Source organism: Neopsephotus bourkii, unplaced genomic scaffold, assembly GCF_033783945.1.
Source record: "Neopsephotus bourkii isolate Nb327-2 ecotype Australia unplaced genomic scaffold, CSIRO-AGI_Nbou_v1 NB_281, whole genome shotgun sequence".
Classification (NCBI taxonomy): domain Eukaryota; kingdom Metazoa; phylum Chordata; class Aves; order Psittaciformes; family Psittacidae; genus Neopsephotus; species Neopsephotus bourkii.
In genome coordinates this window covers 33629-49436 of record NW_026900790.1, presented here as the reverse complement: position 1 = coordinate 49436, position 15808 = coordinate 33629, and the positions used below count along the sequence as shown (strand labels likewise).

Below are 15808 nucleotides of genomic sequence, written 5' to 3'. Positions count from 1 at the left end.
AGCTAGTCTATGATTCGAACTGCAAAGGCAGCTGGATCAGCCCTGTCGGTCCATGCCTATAGAGCAGATGACTCTAATCTTATAGCCTTGAAATCAATGGGTTTCTAAACAGCAACACCATTTGCTATTCCCATTACAACTTCCTGGGCTTTCTGTACATACTGAGGCCAGATTGCTTGAATGGAAGAAAGCAAGCAAGCTAATGAGTTGTTCTGAGTTGTTAAATGCAGGGTAGCTGCAGGCAGAGTGACTTGTATGTGTCGCCAATGTCATAATGTTTGGCAGTTACCCAGACAACCCATGGAGGGGGTTGTCAGATGAAAGCACTTATTTTGGACACCCTGAGGTTATGTTTTAGTTCAAACCCCAAACTGCAGTGCTCTGGGTAAAGGCTTCTTTCTACAGTGGCTATTTCTGTTATTATTATTTTACAAAGCACTTGCCATAAATAAAATACCCCATTTGGGGGAAAACATTAAGGTGTGAGGATCACAAACCAGGAATTTGGCTTCATGCTGATGAATTCAATCTTCCCCATGTTTCATGTGCTCTTTGAAAGGAATTGCTGAGGTGATGGGAAGTACTAAGTTGGCTGCCTTGCATTTGGTGATGCTGTCTCAAAATCAATGTGGACGACGGTAGGGGCTTTGGAACTAGATGATCTTAAGGTCCTTTCCAACTCTAAGTATTCCATGATTCTATGTCAGGCAAGCTTTCAACTTCCTCACCAACAGTACAGTCCTGGGATGCGGGGTTCAACATTTAGAAGACTTTTTAATTGGGTCCTAATCTAGTATATATACAGTAAGGCAGAGAACTTGCATACACAGCATCAAATATTTCCCAGGCATCTTCCATCTACATGTTCTGATATCAGCATTTTTCTGCACCCCAGAAGCAGAGTTGTTTCTCCTTTCTTTCTATAGCCATAGACTGGTTTGTGATGGAAGGGACCTTAAAGCTCATCCAGCTCCAACCCCTGCCAGAGGCAGGGACCCCTTCCACTGGAGCAGCTTGCTCCAAGCCCCTGTGTCCAACCTGGCCTTGAACACTGCCAGGGATGGGGCAGCCACAGCTTCTCTGGGCACCCTGTGCCAGCGCCTCAGCACCCTCACAGGGAAGAGCTTCTGCCTAAGAGCTCAGCTCAGTCTCCCCTCTGGCAGGTTCAAGCCATTCCCCTTGGCCTGTCCCTACAGGCCCTTGTCCCAAGCCCCTCTCCAGCTTTCCTGCAGCCCCTTTAGGCACTGGAGCTGCTCTAAGGTCTCCCCTTCAGGAGCCTTCTCTTCTCCAGGCTGCCCCAGCCCAGCTCTCTCAGCCTGGCTCCAGAGCAGAGCTGCTCCAGCCCTCGCAGCATCTCCATGGCCTCCTCTGCACTCGCTCCAACAGCTCCACATCCCTCTTGTGCTGCTGCCCCAGAGCTGGATCAGGGCTGCACGGGAGTGACCAGAGCTCATCACATACTACACATTTACCCCTCTTTGTTTCCTACCCACCTGTTTGCAGTGCTGCCTGCAGCTTACAAAGGTTTTATTCTGCTTCCTGTGCCAATCTGTCTCACACTTGGGGATTACTGGGAAGTAAAAAAGTACTCATAATACTAAAAGAATCCCCCATGATCACAACTGATCATGAAAGAGACACCGAGCTTGGGAAAGCCACGTGCATTTATTCCACATGCCATTTCTGTGCACAGTCAACCACAGCATTTCACAGCCCTTTATGGGAGACTTGAGATCCTTAGGAAAAGAGTGGGAAGCACAGGATATGCCACGAACAGTTGACTGAAACGGATTGTATGCATCAAGAAAGAGCTAGAAGTGCCTGTAAAGGGTGGTGTAACCGATGATGACATGCTCAAATGAAGGCTCTAGGAGGCAGCTGGCAGGTCTTCCATCCACCTGGATAATCCAGTTGCCCTAAAATTGTTCTCTCTGCTACACTTTTCTCCTTTGTTAAATGGGCATCTTCAGGGTAACCTGGAACAAGGCATAACGCAGATGTAACATCTTCTATGGGATTTGAGGTGCAGGAAGACATCTCTCCATCTCCCATTGAGTCATTCCCTATTCACACTACAGCTCAAAGAAACACCTATTTGTCAAAGGCCCCTAGAATTTCCCTTTTCCCAGGCAAGTCGAACAGAAAGGTTGTTTCTTAAAAAAAAAATAAAGAAGAATTAAAAAAGAAGAGAGAAGTAATTCCTGTGTGCAATAAAAAGATACACTATCTGCTGAATGAAATATAAAGGCTTCGCAGCAGCTGTCTCCTGAGTTTGCATTTACTGCTGCTCCTGATTGGAAGGCTTGATAAAGATAATGGGATTTCTTACCTCCCTCCCCCTCTTCTCCATAAGGTGGGAGTGTGACAAATTGGATTGGAGAATGTCTTCCCTTTGTGCCAGCTCGCACAGGAGCGTGCAGATCTGATGGCAGAGGGGACAGGGTGCTGCCAGTGAGGATAAAGCTAACAGCTCTCACTTAGTGCTGTGAATATGGACGGCAGGGTCACCTTTTCCTCCTTCCCACCCTCTCTTCCCATTCCCTTGCTCCCATTTCCATGCAGATGGGTGTGTGACCGCTTCAGCTGGCCCTCATGGAGAAGGGGAGCGTGCAGTGCTCCTATGAGAGCAAGGAGAGTTTGGGGACTGCAGCTGGGGGTCCTTTCCCCGCCATTGCTCAGATGCATGAAGAAGTGATTTGTATTTCATCAAGGCAAACTGAGGCCAGATGCTTGGAAACTGCCCTGTGGGGTGCTTTCCTCCTTGTGTTGCTTAGGAGTGGGTCTTGTGTGGGGTCAGACCAACCCTTCCTATTCCATATGTGGTTGGGGTTGGCAATCCCCTGTGTCTGTGTGGAAGCACAAAGGATTGCAAGGGACATCCCATGATGTTCCCAGCTCCCTTGGAACAGAGGGAAAGCTTCAGCTGCTCTGAGGACCTTGTCCAGCCCTTAAATACAACATATAAAGCACAGAATGGGGAAAGCTGAATGCAGAAGATCACTGGTCCCCAGCCCACCCAAATTTCATCATTTTATGCTTTCCCAAGCAATATCTAGGAACAGATCGCTTCCAAGAATCTTGCCCAAGTGGGAATGAACAGACAGCATCATCCTCAGACGTCACAATGTGAGGATCTAAGAAGTAGAGGAACGGCAGCTCAGGATCAGTGCTTAGCCAACATAACCGTTGCATACTCTCTGAGTATTTCCAGCCAAAGTAACACGCAGCAATAAACAGCAGCTGACCTCTTCCTGCTGATTTAAATGAATTATAAAGGCAAGGGTGGCTTTCCCAATGCATTTTAATTGTGTGATAAGAAAACTGCTGAAACCAAACGAAATTTGCAACTGTCCTTGCATTTTTTATATAAGGAGAAATAAGCTTGGATATGGAGGCAGGTGATGTCTCCATATCCAGGAGTTCATTCTAGTTGACTCCCACAGATGAACAGACTTTCTGCTTTGGCTCTGACTAGTGTATGTGGTTGAGAAATGACAACCAAAAAGATAGCTTTGGATGCTTCAGATTATCTATGGTTAAGCCACAGCTTTCTCTGGTGTCACCAAGAGATACGACATTTCTCTCCTTTTGGCCATGCTTATGTGCTCCTTGCTGTGAGTCCTCTGTGGTGGAACCTGTGGATCTCCTCTACAGGGAGCATCCTTCAAGATTTCAGCCAGAGGTGGTACCCTGGGAAGTGTTGGGGTGCTCCAGAGCTGCAGAAAGCAGCAGCATTCTTCATTTCTAGAGAACTGGATGTGGTCAGAAACTGGACCTCTTCTGCCCAGGGGCATGGTGCTGAAGGCTGGTGGAGATTAGATGCTCTATGGAGCACAGTGTTTTTTCTGTCTCTGTCTCTTCTCCCCATTGCGCCTCTACTGTGCCCAAAGCTAAGCGCTTCTTGCTCTCCATCACCTCTGGATTTGAGTACCAAGAGTATTGTGGATAATTATGGTGCTAAAGCATAAGGCTTTGCTCTGTTCAGCTTTGGCAATGGATCAACAGTTCTGGTTGTTGTTTTACTTATCTGTGTAGAGCTCACTACTGCATGCTGCTGTGCCCTAGCCTTGACCTCTTATGTCTGTAAGCAACTGCTCTGTTCTGATCTCTGTATGGTGCCACTCTTTGAAGGGGTAGGTGTTTCCTGTGCAAAAGTTTTCTTGTGGTAGCAATATCCTTTTGTCCAGGGTAAAGGAACAGGCCTGGAAAAGGCTCTGACTCTGAACTTTGCCATATGGATATGGGTTCTGCATACTTTTGTGAATGATCTTCCTGAACTTCTAATGGTTCATCTGCCTTCCCTTTCCCTCTGGAAACAGGGCTCTGGACACTCCTGTGTTTTATGTGAGGCACCTGGCAGAGTGTAAAGGCAATGACTGACATGCAGCCTTCACATGTGTGTCTACATGGGCACAGGGATGACCAGGGCTCCATCCCCTATCACAGAGGCTTTGCACACCAGAGCTCAATGTCCCTGTTCTCCTTTCAGAGTGGCGGCAAGCAAGCGGGGCAAGGATGATCCTTCAGGATGAAGACATCACAACCAAGATAGAGAATGACTGGAAGAGACTCAACACACTGGCACACTATCAGGTAACTGTGAGAAAGATGGATGGAAAGTAGATTCTCTAAGATATAGAAAGAAAGGCAAAGCATTATTGTCTAAGATGCAGAGATAAACAGTGGTTGAATGGGCAATAACTGGGCAGAGCCCCTGCATTGAGTGCATCTATCCCGCTCCACTGACCTTGTAGAAATTACCCTGCACAACATTACAGATAGCTCTAAGGGAAGAAAAAACTCTCTGTCTCAAAGGAGGGGCATCCCTGGTGAGTGAAGGATGTGAAGAGGAGATGTGGTCATGAGGACAACACGAGTTAGCATTTCTCATGTAGACAAACAGAACACAAGCTCTTTCATCCCGCTTTTTCCAGTGCGTCACAGGCCGTGTAATGCTGGCAGAGTTCAGAAGGATGGAAGAGAGAAAAATGGAAGGGAAGGCTTCCCTTTATGTCTGCATAGCATCACAGAATCATAGAATAGTTAGGATTGGAAAGGACCTTAAGATCATCCAGTTCCAACCTCCTGCCATGGGCAGGCACATCACACACCATGTCACCCAAGGCTCTGTCCAACCTGGCCTTGAACACTGCCTCAGATGGAGCATTCACTACTTCTTTGGGCACCCTGTGCCAGTGCCTCACCACCCTCACAGTAAAGAACTTCTTCCTTAGATCTAACCTGAACTTCCCCTGTTTTAGTTTGAACCCATCACCCCTTGCCCAGTCACTACAGTCCCTGATGAAGAGTCCCTTGAGAACCATAAGAGGGCTAAAGATGTCCAAAAATATCTTACACAAATGATAGATCTAATGAATAATGGGGTTTTGGTCAAAAGCTCCCCCTATTCCTCCTCTCCTTGCCAAAATAAAACAGACCAAGAAAAAAGGCACCTCATTAATTTTAATCCGATGCTGACAATTGTTTCATTTCCTCAATCACACATCAGCAATCCATGGGCCATAATAAGATTAGTTTTCTCTTTAAGATCTGACCTAAGGAGGCAGCAAGCAATGATTTCAAAAGGAAACAAAACTTTTCACTTTGAATTGACTGCAGCATTGCTGGCTGACTCCAAACACTGTTTTCCAGGGGAACGGGGATTCTTTCTACTTTATTTCACCAGCAAACCAGGCATGTTTTTCTTTCCCTTCCATGCTTTTTCCAGTTGTTCTCTTCAGGCAACAAGCTCCCAGCTGTATGGATGAGCTGGGACAGAACAGGTCCTTAGCTGCTGGAGTATTGAGTTCTATATTGCTTTACCTGGCTGTCCTGGGGGCAGATATGGAGCATGCTAGGACAGACAGTGATCTTCTTGCCTCAGTTTCCCCATCTGTAGTGCGGGGTTCAAGCTACAAAGAGGCAATAATTGCCATCCCTGATTGCTGAGGGGCTATTTAATTAACCTCTGCAGTGCTTTGAAGATGAAAAAGTCTTTGCAAGTGCTAATTATTATTATTACACAGACAAGAGTTCGATGTTGTTAGCACAGGGTTTTTTTTTCACTGATCTCCTTTTTATGACGTCTTATTTATCACAGATATTCCCGATATGACTCCTCTGAGCCACTGCCTTCTTAATGTTTCTCATACAGGACACACACGAATTGCCTAGCTGTAGAAATGGAAAGTCTGGCTGGTTTCAGGAGAGTCGGTTGTGTGTTCAAACACTGCCCCATAATAGAATCATAGAATCAGACAGGTTGGAAAAGCCCTTTAAGCTCATCCAGTCCAACTGTTCCTCAGCACTACCAAGGCCACCACTGCCCCATGGCACTGAGGCTTCGTCTCCACGCTGTGTGAACACTTGCAGGGACGGTGCCTGCAGCCCTGCCCTGGGCAGCCTGTTCCAATGCCTGAGCACCCTCTGGGGCAGGAATTGTTCCTCAGCTCCATCTAAACCTGCCCTGGTGCAGCTTGAGGCCGGTTCCTCTTGCCCCATCCCTTGTTCCTTGAGAGCAGAGCCCAGCCCCTCCTGGCTCCATCCTCCTGTCAGGCAGTTGGAGGCAGCCATCAGGTCCCCCCTGAGCCTTCTCTTCTCCAGACTGAACCCTACAGGTCCCTCAGCCGTTCCTCATCAGCCTGTTCCAATGCCTGATCATAGGAGGGGGTCCCATACAGCCATAGGGAGAGAATGTCCTGTGTAAGATAGAAGGGTGGAAGGACCACCTCAGCCTGCTGGGGCTTCACTTTAAAGGACAGGTGGACATAAAGTCTTTGCAGGCAGCAGGGAGCCCTGCCTTATAAGACAGGAGAAGGATGCTGGGGGTGAACAGCTGGGACGGGCCCCAGCTCTGGCTCTGCTCCATCTCCACTGAGGAGGTTTCTGACCCAGGCCTCTGCCTCCATGGTGACAACATTGCACTGTCTTGAGACCCTTTGGTACAGCAAAAAGAAGGAAGCTCTGGTAGTCACTTCAGTCCAGCAGTGCATTTGTCACTGTGCACAGAGAGGTTGACATGATCAGTCAAAGTGGGAAATGTAGATCTCCATTTCTGAGCTAGGTCACTTTTATCATCCTTAGGGGACAGCCCATCCTTGGTGTTTGAAACAGCTCAGATGATTTTATTCTTCCCATTATCCTGCTCTTTGTGAAGAACCTACTGTTTGCTTTACTGAGGTTAATGCAAAGACTCACTCTGTCATCACTGGGCTTTATATCAGGGCCTGAATGGAGCAGAGTCTTCTTTGTCATCAGTTGTCCTATTGCCAAGTACAGGCTCCTAGTGGTGTACCATTAGATTTTGTTCCTTTTTTGTTAGTAGATGCACTGAAGAAAGCATTTAAAGCGTTGGGCCAAAGCTACTGTCCTGCCTATGGTGGCACTGATTTACTGCTCAGTTCCTGCTGTTTGAATTCCTGCTGTCCTCAGCATGCTCCTCAGCCAGGTTTCAGAACCTTGCTGTCAAAGTCCCTGTTTCTCTACAGGTGCCAGATGGATCCGTGGTAGCTTTAGTCTCCAAGCAAGTCACTGCCTACAATGCAGTCAACAACTCCACAGTCTCTCGGACATCAGCCAGCAAGTATGGTAAGGATTTGTGTGCTGATAAGGCTTGAAAGAGCACTGGACAAGAGATCCCAAACATCATGGTGGTTACAAGGCACTAAGCACCAGCAGAGGGAATGATAGGCATATGGCTAGTTGATAAAAGTACTTGAGAATAGCGGAAGGAGAGGACTTTGCCTTCTAAAACTTCAGCATCTGATCCAAGCTGTTAGTCTAAGTGTTTGGATTGCTCTTGGGGACACTTCTCCTCCCTCATTAAAGAAAGGAGGAGCCTATGTAGTTATCTGTCTACATTCTGGGTCACTGAATCTCACTCTTAGACTTTGCACAGGGAGGGGCAAGAGAGAAACATGGCACACTGTGGGCTCAGTTGTTCTAGTGGGTAAAGCCTTTGGAGCATGGCCTGTTTTGAAGACTAGTATGTGACACAGATGAGCAACAACAATCTACATAGGACATAGCCTTTCTACAGTTGTATCTCAGTGTGGGTGTGGTGTGTCCCAAGGTGATCCCACCTGGAATAATAATAAAAATGGCTTACTTAAGTCTTATATCACAGTATATCAAGGCAGTGGATTGTTGTTCCCACTTTACCCATGAGATAACTGAGAATAAAGCAGCTGTGAAATAGAGAACAGGTAGAAATTCTTCTGCAGAGACAGAGACCTGAGTCTCACCCACACCATCACGCACCTTTCTCCCCTGTGCTAGAATTCCAGCCAGGATGTGTCTCACGTGGTGATACCAGATGGCAAAGCAAAATGTCTCTAATACATAACCACAGTTCTGCAAAACCACCCTCCAACCTGCCTGGAGCTGTCATATCAGTTTATTATTACCATTTAATTTATGAAAGCACCTCCAATCCTTCTTACTCCCTTTAGCCTGAGGAAAAGCATGGCTACTCAATGTCCGGAGGAGCCCCCTTCCTCTTCCTCCAAGGACATAAGCAGTCCACCAGACCTTATTAATATTCATCCTTTTTGCCATGCTGTTGCAATTACTGAAAGACACGGTGACCTTTCAAAAGGAAGACCTGAGGGGGGGTTAATTTCTCTTGGATTTCCTTAATTCTTCTGCCATTTGATTCTGCAGGAGGAGGGAGTGGGGAAGAGTGCAGGGGGAGGAGAAGATGCAGTGGGTCAGAAGTGATTGTGAATTGCAATTAAGAAAACAGGATCCAGAGAGGAAAAAGGATATTCCATCTGATAATTAGTATGGAGAGATTGGTAATGCATTAATGAGGCTGATTCAGATCTTGCTCCAGGAAGGTGCAATACTCTTCTGTTAATTATGGTTGGGAAAGACTCTACCTACAGCATTGCTGGAAGATCAGGGAGAGGGAAATGCTCCGTGCCATCACTCAAAGGCAAAGGGAGATAAAATTTGGAGGCTAAAGGTGTCCTTGGAAAGGAAATTTGTATGGGTCCACCTGAGGTTCTGGTTTTCTTCCTGTCAAAACAAGATTTTGGAGCAGGGAGTGAAGAGGATGGATTTGGATTTATGGTTGTGTAGAAGTTATGGATTGCTTTAATGCCAAAGGAGGAAGTGGAGGTAGCTCTTATGAAGTTGGGTATGGGAAGCTGTGGAACAGGTCACGTTAGCTACATCAGTATTACTATGTATAAAGTCCATGGCCTGTTTTCTGGCTATAATGCCAATCAGCATAGTGTGGTATAGCTAATGTCCATACCAGTAAGCACTTGGGAGAACGTGGTGTTTATACCATTGGTAAAGCACTTGGTAAACCAAGTGGTATTTAGCCATACTGGTTACTATGAGTGGCTGGTACTATCCCCTGACCAAGGCCTGGGCAGTGTCTGACACTTACAGTCCTGGTTGTCCCAGGTCAAAGCTTCACCAGGAAGTGTGATAAGAGCACGGGCAATTTAAAGTAAGTGTTTGAGCCTTGCTTAATTTAATAACATAGACACTTATATCACATCTGGCTTGGCTGACATCCCTTGTCTTTGCTCAGCAAATCAGTCATAAGATAAAGAAAGCTTTGATAATAAAGCCTGGCCCATACAGCTGCTTGGGGGACTTCTCCATCTCACATTATAATTGCACCAGGAGACACACCCCCATTGCCTAATGTTATGAATTGGTTGGTGAAAATGTATTTAATACTAATATGGAAATGCAGAGCTTGTGAGAGCAGGGGCATCCTGTACTAGGTACAGCCTTCCCACTTTGGAAACCTAAACTAGCATCTCCCCAGGGTGAGATGTTAGTTCAGGTCTCCAAATCACTCACCAGCTGTGACTGTCTCAGCCCCACAGCAGCATGTGTATGAGCATCCATTCCATATACTGAATGGGAGAGGCACCTCCTACCAAACCCAGACAGAAGAAGTCCTCCTCTTGCCTGTCTGATGAAAACCATCTACTATGTGGCATGTCATCAACATATTTCCTTGGTGGAACGTGTTAATCCCAATGCTAGTGCTACTAGGGCTGACACATGTGCATTTCTCCTCGCAGAAAACATGATCCGGTACACAGGCAGCCCGGACAGCCTCCGTTCCCGCACACCCATGATTACCCCTGACCTTGAGAGTGGAGTCAAGATGTGGCACTTGGTGAAGAACCATGAACACGGTGACCAAAAAGAGGGTGACCGGGGCAGCAAGATGGTTTCTGAGATCTACCTGACGAGACTACTTGCCACCAAGGTAAATGGGGAGGGCAAGGAAGAGGGTGGGAAATGTTGTTTTAAAGGCTGCAGTGGAAATTCTTGCCTATGAGAAATGAGAGGCTGCTCAAATGATGCTGTAGGGGGATAAAAAGAGAAGAGCAGAAGGAAAACAGAGCAAGAGGAGTGCTTCAAGTAGTAGTTTTGTGGCACAAACCCTTATTCCCCACCTTTCCTCCAGCCCATAAAGATCCTTGTGCTGATGAATTGGCAGGGAATTAAGCTGACCATGATGTAACTAATAGATAGCCAGCTCCAAGGAGAGCAAGCAGAGTCAAACGCTCATCCCCACTGCAACATGGAAAACCCAGGGTCTCCAAAGAGAAAATACAGCTTAACTCTGGTACAGGCAGAGCAGGGACATCCTGAACTGAATCTCCTGACACATCTCACACATCAGAGCTGGACCATGGCAAGTCTCTGCAGAGAGGATAAAGACAACATTGGAAGTTGGTAAGATCCCATCTGCTCAATCCATGTTCTCCAAAATGATGGAAAACGGCCTTCTACATGGGTGCAACTGCCTGCACAAAAATAACTCACGGTCATTCAGCTCCACACTGACCCTTCCCTAGGAAGGGGACGGCCAGTTGTTGCTGCAACTGGCTTGCTTTGGGATCGACAAAAGATCTCAGGCCTTTTCACCTTCTTCCATCTCTGCCCAAGACTATCCTCCACCTGACTCACCTCTAAAGGTTCTATGGGAGTGTAGGCAAAAGTGGTTGGCTGAGTTTACATTTATTTGCTCCTTTAGATTAGATATTAGAAGAAGCTCTTCCCTGTGAGGGTGCTGAGGCACTGGCACAGGGTGCCCAGAGAAGCTGTGGCTGCCCCATCCCTGGCAGTGTTCAAGGCCAGGTTGGACACAGGGGCTTGGAGCAAGCTGCTCCAGTGGAAGGGGTCCCTGCCCGTGGCAGGGGTTGGAATTGGAGGAGGTTTAAGGTCAGCCTGCATTAATGAAGAGGCAACAACCTTCTTTTGCACTAAAGCAGGGACTAGGGCAGGTAGGGAGGAAGGCAGTGTAATGAGAGACAGACTCCCTGTGTAGTTCTGCTGTCCTCTTACAGCACAAAACATCTCTGTACCCAAATCTCTCTAACATAGTAGTTACCTCAATGCATCCCACAAGTGGAAACTGCAGCTGTGGCTCAGGTGTGCCTGATCACGGTGTTATCTCACCCTGTTCTGAGCAGGGTTAAACGAAGCAGTGATCAAACAGCCCAATCTTCTCCCTTCTCTCAAGTTTTGACTATCATAATTTCTTGTCAGGGCACAAACCCAATTTCATGTGCCCGTACGATCTCCATCTGAGATTTCCCATCTCCATCACATGCCTAAGCCCTACCATACAGTTTTACCTGCACATTTATTCAACTCATTTTGCCTCTGATGTCGACTCTCCCTGCAGTCTCACTCAGTCTGTCTTCATTGCAATAGGATTTGGAGATAAAGTGCCTGGTACATGCCCAGCTCCCTGGCATCAAGCTGCCTTTATGGATTGCACACCATAAAAGCGAGTGGTTCTCCCCAGGGCTCAGGCCCCAGCTGGTGGAAACCAGCAGGCACTGGACCGTGCTGATTTACACTGTCTGGGGATCCAGCCCTTACCCCACCTCTGAATCACTTTTGCTTTCCGGATCACAAACTCAACACTTGGGGGGGTTTGGTTAAGATGTTTTTGTGGAGATGGCAGGAAAGCAGCTGTGAAACTGGCACAACAACAGAGAGAGTGGAAAGGCTGAGGGTTTATTGTATCCTCTCTTGGGCCGAGCAATTTTCGTGTCTCATCATGACCATTTGAGGGAGGGAAAGAGGGAAGAGAGCAATTGCTGGTAATGCAATCCCAGGGAATACTTAGTTAAACTGACAGTGATTTTTATTCTGGTAAATCCCTGACCTCAGAGACCCAGAGTCTCTTGCCTAAAAGCCTCAGAGGCTTTCTTTGTGTTTGTGTGGGTGAGCATGTACAGAACTAATTCCCTCTAGAAACTGAACCTAAGGGCAGCTCTTCCATGTCAGACCAACAAGGTTTCCCCTTTGGGGGCCCTTTCTGAGTCAGACATGTGCTGCAGGGCTTTATTTGCCCTGCAGGAGTTCACACCAGCAAAAGGTATCTCTGGTTGTTTCCCAGAGAATAAATCAAGTGGGGAATCAGCAAGAGACACTGGCTTTCTAATGGAGTATTTGTTAGTGCTGTGGTGGAACCTGGTGCTTTTGTTTCTTGTAAGGAGAATTCTTTTTTCCTGGGCCTGCAGAGCAAAGGGAGGGTTTTATTTTTCAGAACAGGAAATTTTGCCTATTGTTTGCTGGAGGTTTGATTGATTTCTGGGTATTTTGCAGTTATTTTATGGTTTGCTCATATGTAAATGCTTACAAAGCACTGGTGGTGCAGCAGAGGTTCAGACAGGGGCTAGGGCTCCACATCCAGCAGGGAAAAGGTGCCTAGCCTGGTTCCCTCAGCCCCAACTAAGACTGCAGCTCATGTGGTTAACACAGACCCTCAACTTCCCCCTTCTCCAAGCCTGGTTACCTTCCAGTATTCCAGCTTCTTGCTAAAAGTCAGCAGTCCTCAGCGGCTTGTTCAGGTGGTCCTCCACCAGAGGACCTGGGATCCTTCTTGCAGAGGAGCATAATACCTCTGCAGTCTGGACATTACTGAGGTCTGCAGAGCAGTACGTGATGCATTTGCTCATTGCGTCTATAGTTTGCCTCAGTCCAATGCCAATGGGTATTAAAAAATGAGGAGGCTGCTTGGGCTTAAGATGAAGTTTGTGTTATTTATTATACTACTCACATATAAACCAGTCATCTCTCACCAGGTACTCTTGTCCCATTTGTCTCAATGACACCTTCTGCTCTGCTCTACAGACATCTGACTTTTATTCCCAGCTTCAGAATTAGCCTTGGAAGAAAGCCAGTATATAAAGTGGCCAGATTTTGCCTCATGCATTCACTAAAGCAATTGAGGATGGGATGCAGAGGAGAGGAAACAAATCAAGGCCTCTCCATCACCATAGACCTGAGATAAGGCAAGGTATCTACCACAGCTCAGCAGAGAGTACAGGTAGCAACTTGAACTACTACAGCTGGCTGCTAACCAGACATTGTGAAGATGCATGTGCCTGCTTAAGGACATCTGTATTGAAATTTCCAACTCATGCCACATTTGACAGGTATTAGACAGCTCCCACTTTTCAATCACACTTTCTGGGCCTGATCCACAGACATGCACTGTTTTCAGTGGGGCACGAGCATTCAACGTTCTCTTCCCACTTGGCATCTCACATTCTTTTTCCTTTCCTTCTCCTAACAGGGCACCCTCCAGAAGTTTGTAGATGACCTCTTTGAGACCATCTTCAGCACTGCTCACCGTGGCAGTGCGCTCCCCCTGGCTATCAAATACATGTTTGACTTCCTGGATGAGCAGGCTGACAAGCACAACATCCATGACCCCCACGTGCGGCACACCTGGAAGAGCAATTGGTGAGTGAGACATCCCAGTATAGCCCAGCACCACGTTCTGGACTGGAACGAGTGTAGAGGGACATGTGGTTTGGAATGTGGTTGCTGCGGGAGCTGAGAAGCCTGGTATAAGGTTCAGAGCACCAGGCTTAGTCTTCCCAAGCTGATGGGGAAGTCAGAAGTCCCTAGAATCTAAAGGATGCTCTCAAGGATCAAATGCTTTTCTGAACAGGTCCCCGCTTGGCCTGGGTTACATGGGAATGGCAGTATTTATGAGGCACCTTAAGGAGAAAATGGTGAAGTGTTTAACTGTTACTGTGCCCAGACCCATAGGAATATCTAGGGAAGGATGGGAGAAGATTTTGCACCACTGTTTCATCTAGACTAAGTGTTTGAATTCGAACTATAGTCAGCGGGATGCTTGAGCTGCAGTGTTTGCCTACACATGGGCAATATCTGTATTAAGGTATCCCAGACATCCACAGGGGATGTGGAGCATCCACAGGAGACTTGTACCCTCCTGGGCTGACAGCTGGAAGCCAGGAGAGCATCTCAAATGGTACTAAGTGCTTAAAGGCTCTGGAGCTGGATGTGAGCAAGTGACAGTCTGACATCAGCCCCCTGCTCTAGCTGCCAGGCAGCAGCCTCTCTTCATACATGCAATGGGACAGCCTGGAAAAGCCAGGATCAAGGGCGAGAAAAGATCTCTGCAGCAACTCTCTGCTGAGTCTCCCTGTTGGGAAGAGTCCCCTGGGGAATGGCTCCCTCCCCTTCTCCTGTGCAAATACTGGGACTATAAAAGGAACAGCAGAGGAGAGCCATGGGGCTCCCAGCTCATGCATTTTTAACTTTTACCAGCCATGCTGATGGCAGATCATCCCAGCGCAGTGACATAAAAAAAGAAACCCCATGCACCAAAGAGGCTTTCAACTAATGAAACATTAGCATATTATTAACATTATCTCCTGCACTAATCTAAGGCTGATTGCAGCCACTCAGACTAAATGAGCAGGAGGTTTATTTAAGGGGAGGGAGGGAAAGGCAGAGTGTGTGTGTATGAGGGAAAAGGGGCAGTATGAAGAAATCTGTTCAATCAGATTAAATTAACTCAAAGTCACATCATGGGCTTCATTATTCCCAGCTAGGAACATCATCCCTCTCAGCCCCCTCTATGTCCATACACACATACATGCGCTCTCTGCCTGACCTCACTGCCGTGTTTGCCATCCAAACACCTGCAGAGGTTCTGCATGGTTCATTCATCTACCTCATCCCCCAACAGATCATAGAATCATAGAACCATAGAATGGTTTGGGTTGGAAAGGACCTTAAGATCACCCAGTTCCAATCCCCTGCCATGGTCAGGGACACCACACACTAAACCATGTCGCCCAAGACTCCATCCAACCTGGCCTTGAACACTGCCAGGGACGGAGGATTCACCACTTTGAGCAATCTGTGCCAGTGCCTCACCACCCTCACAGGGAAGAACTTCTACCTTATACATAAGCTGAACTTCCCCTGTTTCAGTCTGAACCCATCACCCCTTGTCCTATCACTACAGTCCCTGATGAAGAGCCCCTCTCCAGCATCCTTGTAGCCCCCTTCAGACACTGGAAGCTGCTCTGAGGTCTCCACGCAGCTTCTCTTCTCCAGGCTGAGCAGCCCCAACTGATGAACCTCCATCCCCAGCCTGAAATGTTCCCCCCACCCTCTACTCCATCAACTCTTTGCCAGCATCTCCCACGTCTGAGCTTGGCTGACAGGATTACCTGTGTGAGGCTTTCCTTCTGTGATTTTGCTGGCTCAGGAGAACACACAGTGGTTTAGGAAGGAAAATGTGGTGTCATCCCTCTGTCAAGACATGTTAAACTGCCTGCTGTTACCCAACATGTATCATACTTGGAGATGAATTCTTTACGATGCTGAGAACACATGGGGGCAAGGAGCAAAGGGAAGGAACTGAGGAACTGGGGAGCTTAGCCTGAGCAGCAGGTGGATTTGTTAAGCTGAAAAATAACTTCCTCTTGGGAAAGTGCAGACACTGAAGGTAGACTTAACAACACTGAAGGTAGACTTAACAATG

General features: G+C 47.3%; 1 protein-coding gene across 2 annotated transcripts in view; it reads left to right on the top strand.

Moving 5' to 3' along the window:
* Positions 1–15808, top strand: part of PLXNA4 (plexin A4) — a 473966-nt gene that overhangs the window by 444344 nt on the left and 13814 nt on the right. For both annotated transcript variants that reach the window (XM_061346821.1, XM_061346822.1), the window contains exons 26-29: positions 4490–4593; positions 7488–7587; positions 10050–10240; positions 13574–13743. In XM_061346821.1, coding sequence (XP_061202805.1) covers positions 4490–4593; positions 7488–7587; positions 10050–10240; positions 13574–13743 — 565 coding nt within the window. The remainder of the gene's footprint in view (positions 1–4489; positions 4594–7487; positions 7588–10049; positions 10241–13573; positions 13744–15808) is intronic.